Genomic DNA, 6,391 nt, shown 5'->3' on the forward strand with positions numbered 1-6,391 from the left:
GCAAGGGTATTTTAAAAAAGTGGGTCCCAGAGTGGTTATAGAAACAATATATTAACTATTGATTTGTATGTGCTTCCATGGGTACCCTAGTACCAGCAAGGGTATTTTAAAAAAGTGGGTCCCAGAGTGGTTATAGAAACAATATATTAACTATTGATTTGTATGTGCTTCCATGGGTACCCTAGTACCAGCAAGGGTATTTTAAAAAAGTGGGTCCCAGAGTGGTTATAGAAACAATATATTAACTATTGATTTGTATGTGCTTCCATGGGTACCCTAGTACCAGCAAGAGTATTTTAAAAAAGTGGGTCCCAGAGTGGTTATAGAAACAATATATTAACTATTGATTTGTATGTGCTTCTATATGTATTTTTTTCTTGTCTACCAAGTGATAGAATTAAAATTTTTTTAGAACCATGATTATTTCACTTATTGCATGCTGTGACCCCCTATGGCACACTGAAAACTGCATTTCTATACCTGTGGTGTGCACAGCACAGATAACTCATTGCTTAGTTTAAAAAACCAATTTATATTACTGTGAAAAACAAAAAGCATCTCTTAAAATTGATCTTCATGCAGCTATTTTGATTATGGTCTTAGCTAAATATGAGGTAGTTTGAGATGTTGAAAAATGCTTTACTAGCAGATGCTAGAGAGTTAACTCATAATCTCAATTTGTAGAGTATTTGTCTTGCTTGTGCAAGAGAGGTCTTGAGTTTGATTCCACACTGAGAAAGTTATTACAAATCTGAGTGTTTGAAAATACTTTTAATGATTAAGCACTTCTAGCTTGCCTATTTTAGTCATTAACGATAATCACTTTAACATATAGTTAAGAATAGCCCAAGAAAATGTATTTTGTTTAAAAGCATTTAATAACTAAGTTCTTGTTTCAGGTAAGAGTAACTGTGTAACATTAACCCTTTGTCACAAGGTCTAAGAAATATAGCACTGCGTCAGATAAGTTTTAAAAATACTTTACTCATTGTTTCTTTATTTTTTTAATCGTGTGAAATAATTCTTCTGATTCAAACTTATCCAAATTTTCAAAAATGCTAATAATTTTAACATATTTCCAAATCCAAAAAATTAATAAAAATCAAAATCATGCTATGCTTTATAAAACGAAGACTTCTGTAGTAACATAGTAGTGAAGACTTCTGTAGTGAAGACTTCTGGGTAACAAATCTTGGCACCAGTCAAAATTTATTTCCTATACGTTTACATCAAAAATGTTAGTTAGGGATGTTATTATTCATACTTAGAAAAATGTAGAAATGAAAAGGTTGAAAGATTTTTAGGTAAATGATGGTTTATTAGTTTTGGTTATTTCAATGTTAATAAACTGCAACAATAAAAACTAAGTAAATAACTTGATTTTTTGGCATGTTATATTATAGTTTTATTTTCTAGAATGGTGGTCTCCAGCAGCAGGTTGATGAGCTAGAACTAGAACGAGATGAGTTAAAATGTCGTTGTCATGAACAACAGAGGAATATCAGGGAACTGGGAGAACGGATACGCTTGTTAGAAAAAACCAACACACAGTTAGAGTTAGATAATGAAACTTTAGCTTACAAAGTAAGTTAACTCTTGGTGTTGTTAATTGTATTTATTAATATAGATATTTTTTTCTGATAAATGATGTAGTGATAAATAAATCCATGAAGTAATATTCCCTGGAAGAACATTTCCACAAAAACCTTTTCAGGTAATGAGAATGTAAAATCATATTTAGTTGAATTAATAATTTGGCACTCGGCAAATATAGCACTCTGCAAAATTAATGCTTTTCCACTTGTCTTAGGAAATTATGTAGCATTGTTCCTATTTCACAACATACAGCAAACATAGTATTGTGTGGCATTAATCCTTTGCCTTAGCAAGTATTAGCACTGCATGCCATTAATCCATTCTCACCAGTTGTAGTAAATATAACATAACATCACATTAGTTCTTTCTCACCAGGTGTTGCAAATATAGCACTGCACTATTAATTCTTTGTAATTATATGTATCATATATGGGATTAATCCTTGTCACTTAGCATATATAGTTTAACACCATGTCTTCATATGCCATTAGTCCAAAAAGTGATTCATCTTTCAAAAATCTGTTTTTAAAAGCATCCGTTAAATTGTATTTCCACTTTCATAATTATCCTTATTGCATAATCAACCATTGTATTATATAACCAGTATTATCATAAATAGTCATGTTAAACTCGAACAAAAAGACAATGTTCACATGTTGCTCAACCTAAATATAACACATTTTAAGTTCATGAGCCTATTAAAGAAAAGTTGTAATTCAAATTCAGTGCCTTATCTGTACTGTTTTGGTCTTTTTTGTTGGTGGTTTTATCATGATTCAGTCCTATATGTCCTTTCTCTCTACTCTCTCTCTTTTTCTTTAGTTCCTTCTGATCCATATTGTCAAATACTCTCACTTCTTATGAGATTTTTCTCTTATCTAATTACATATAGTCTTCAGTTACTTGCATATAGCTCAGTATTTCATGTTGCATAAGATATTTAATACAGTAATAAGAAGAAATATCTGTATTTATGTTTTCTGTGTAGGTTCACTGCAACTTAACATGTGTAACTTAGTATCTAGAGCCCAATTTGTATTCACTAACAACAGAAGCATTGATTGCTAGGTTACATTATTGTTTAACTAAAGACAAACAAATGCTGGTCTTGGATTGGACTTTTTATTACAAATTAATATGACCTTAAATTGTTTTGTATTACTAATATATAATATTTACACTTGGTGACTTCCCAGTGTTTTTAATATTTTGAAGTGCATGTAATAACATACATGATTTGCATGCTAGGTAGTTAAAGTTGTAGTTAAATTATCAAGTAATATTTAGCAGTAACTTGTGTTGTAAATATGTAATGAGAATGTTTGTTTGAATCAGTAAATAACATTTTTTATTTTTAGTTACTCTTTAATGCTTGAAATTTAAAAATATTAACATTGTCATGATATAAAACACTGTTTAGTTTAGATATTATTGATTAATTTATTTTGTGAGTGAATATTTTGTTGTAATAAGAGTTAAAAGCAGACGACTGTAGGAAGTTGTGTTTATAAGTCATTGATGTTGAGACTATCAAACGTCACGTACATAACATTGATGTCAAGAATATAAAGATTTCTAGAAGGTGGGCAGATGATTAAGTGATAGAGACATAAATAGTGTGAGACAAACGGAAACAGCAGACAGACTATCAGAAGAAAGTAAAGTTATGGTCCAAGGAAAAGTTCGGCATGAAGTTAACTACCACAGAAGTGATAGACTTAATGATTAACATAGGCCTAATGTTTAATATGTTAGAGTAAGACTAACAGTAAAAAAGTAGATAAGAATAATAATTTATTCCATCAAAGCGTGGTTCTAAAGTAATTGAATCAGCCTGAGTGCACTTTGACAAAAGGAACAGAGGATATTTTGAGGAAAGAAGACCAGATGATTATGGTAACTCGTGCCACAATTGTCAGTGTATCACACACGGAATACTAGTGCGATGGTAATAGAGAAGATAGTTCGGCTCGTAAACTGAAATTCTAAAGCAATTGAATAGGCCTAAGTGGACTTTTGACAAGAAGAAGAACTATATATATATATATAGTGTTTATTATATGCCTATAATCTCTATAGTTTGAAGACTTTGTTGTACACACGTTTAACTTGTTCCGAATGTATATATATATTACTTGAAAACAAGTGAAGTGCAAGTCGTTCATTTATTGTTGAATTTATCACTAATAAGTCACAGACACCTACTGTAAAATAATCTTAAGCCCAACAACATAGTATATATTTATACTATTAAGAAATATAAGTAAAAGCCTCTTATTTTGACAATTGTCGAAAATAATTATATTTTAAATCCTGACAATTGGCGAGCCATAGCCAGGATTATACAGAGGTAAACAGCGATAGAAGAAAATGTGAATGACAGCAGAATTAAGTAGGTCTATATACGCACAACTGTAATAGTAATGACAGTAGTGTAGAGATTATGATTACGCTATACAACCACATCAGGTGATTTTGATAAATGGGTAGAAAAATTATCTCATCTTGGGTTAAAAGACAGTGAACTACGAGAATTTGTTAAACAACAACAAGAACTAGAGAGAGAAGAGCGTAGACAGAGAAGAGAGGAAGAAAGAATAAAAAAAAAGTAAAGAGAAGAGAAGAAAATGAGAGAAAGGAGAGACTGGAAATAGAGAGAGAGAGAATAAGAACACAGACTTAGATAGCAAAACTCACCCAACCGAAGGAAGGATGACCCAAGAATGACAATGAAGTCAGGGCTAGCCGACCTAAGCTACCCATATTTGATGAACATAAAGATGACATGGATGCTTTCCTGGAGAGATATGAAAGATTTGCTCGAAGTCAGAACTGCAGTAAAGGCGACTGGGTAGTCTGTCTCAGCCCACTTCTCACAGGAAAAGGCCTATAAGTATATGTAGGCATGGCATCACAAGATGCCATGTATTATGACAAATTAAGAGTGGCTTTACTGAAATGATATGAACTTACGGAGGAAGGTAGTTCATTAGAAGTTGAGAGGAGTCAAACCTGACTCTGTAGAAACTGTATTTCAGTTTGTGGCACTTCTGTGGTGATATTTCACCACATGGACTGACATGGCCACGTGTGAAAATAGTTTTGAGGGACTGGCAGACCTATTAGTACGTGAACAGTTCATGACCCTGTGTTCAACTGACATGTCACTGTTCTTAGAGGAGAGACACCAAAAGATGTAGACGAGATGATCGAGCTGGCAGAACAGTATATGGAAGCCCATGGAGGTAATATAACTGGCAAGTCCAAGAATATCCAGTTAAAGTTGAAACCAGTGATGACTGACCAGAAGCAGGAGTTTACCAAAGGTGACAGGAGGTTAATAGACAATAGAGAAGAGATGCAGTGTTTGTTATAAAAAGGATGCACTGCAAAGGAGTGCAAGTCCATTACTAGCAAACATCAGCAAAAACCTCAATGTAAATCAGCTGGAGCTACTTACAAAGACAGTGCTGGTAAGAAACAAGAAAAGAGTGATTGGCACTATGGATGCTGCTGCCATAAGAAAGAGAATCAAAACTATTTGTTAAATTCAATACAGAAATGCATGATTGATCAGTGCACGACTAATGGTTGACTCAAGTTAGCAAACAGATCAACAGTGCCAGTAGTGATGGTAGCACGTGACAAATATCAAGAGCTGCCAACAAATCATAATATGCCAATATGTGAAGGCTATGTTGGGGACAAGAAAGTGAAGTTTCTTTGAGACACTGAGCACAGTAGTGTAGCAATGAGAACCAGTCTAGTATCTGAAGATCAGATGACAGGCAAAGCAAATTTGTGTGTGCTAATTGATGAGATAGTGAGAAAGTTTTCCAAGGGAAAAATAAAGGTGGATACTCCATATTATGTAGGAGACCTTGAGTCTATGTGTATCAAGGAACCAATACATGACTTGGTGATAGGAAACATACCAGGTAGTAGAAATTTGGAGGAACTAGACAGAAAGAAGATTGATGAAACATCTGCTGTCACCACCAGAGCTCAAGAAAAGAAGAGCAAACAGGACATCAAGCCCCTGCAAGGGTTAAAAGGTGACTCCTGATTTTAGGTTTACAGGAACTGAAGGAAGCACAGAGAAACTCTTCACTGCAGAAACTTTGGGACAAAGCCCTAGGAGAAAGTCGAGCACAAAACAAAGGGGTACGATACTTATAGAATAGAGAACCAGAAGGGAGTTCTATACCAAACCTATCAAGGCAGTTATATTGGGGAAGTTAAACAGATCACAGTACCAACAAAATATCAAACTCAAGTGATGAAGTTTACTCATAATCAATTGTGGGAGGACACCTAGAAACAAAGAAAAACAGACAGAATCACCTGTAACTTCCAATGGCCATTGGAGATGTGAGTAGATTCTACAGGCCATGTGATATTTGCCAAAGGACGATACCTAGAGGGAAGGTAGCCAAAGTGCCATTGGATGAGATGCCTCATAAAGAAGAGCTTTTCAGCAGAGTAGCTGTGAACTTGATCGGGCCATTAGCGGCTGTTTCTGACAAGGGCAACCGGAATGTGCTGAAAGTAGTCGACTATGCGACACGTTATCCAGAAGCAATAGCACTGGTGAAGATAGAGACAGAGAGTGTAGCAGAAGCCCTCCTGGAGATATTTTGCAGAGTAGGATTTCTGAGTGAAATCCATCTTTACTTAAGAAATGATGCAGAAAGTATGTAGACTCATCAGTACTTGACAATTCTTTACCACTCCATACAATCCTAAATGTAATGAACTTTGTGAGAGAGTCAATGGAGTTTTAAAGAGCGTGATA

At 34.3% G+C, this 6,391-nt stretch overlaps 1 protein-coding gene across 1 annotated transcript in view; it reads left to right on the plus strand.

Annotated features, from left to right (window-relative positions):
- The window catches only part of LOC106457017 (probable DNA double-strand break repair Rad50 ATPase), a 47,002-nt gene that overhangs the window by 24,945 nt on the left and 15,666 nt on the right, over positions 1-6,391 (plus strand). Inside the window, exon 6 of the mRNA XM_022382833.1 lies at positions 1,417-1,584. Coding sequence (XP_022238541.1) covers positions 1,417-1,584 — 168 coding nt within the window. The remainder of the gene's footprint in view (positions 1-1,416; positions 1,585-6,391) is intronic.

Source organism: Limulus polyphemus, unplaced genomic scaffold (genome assembly GCF_000517525.1).
Source record: "Limulus polyphemus unplaced genomic scaffold, Limulus_polyphemus-2.1.2 Scaffold282, whole genome shotgun sequence".
NCBI lineage: Eukaryota > Metazoa > Arthropoda > Merostomata > Xiphosura > Limulidae > Limulus > Limulus polyphemus.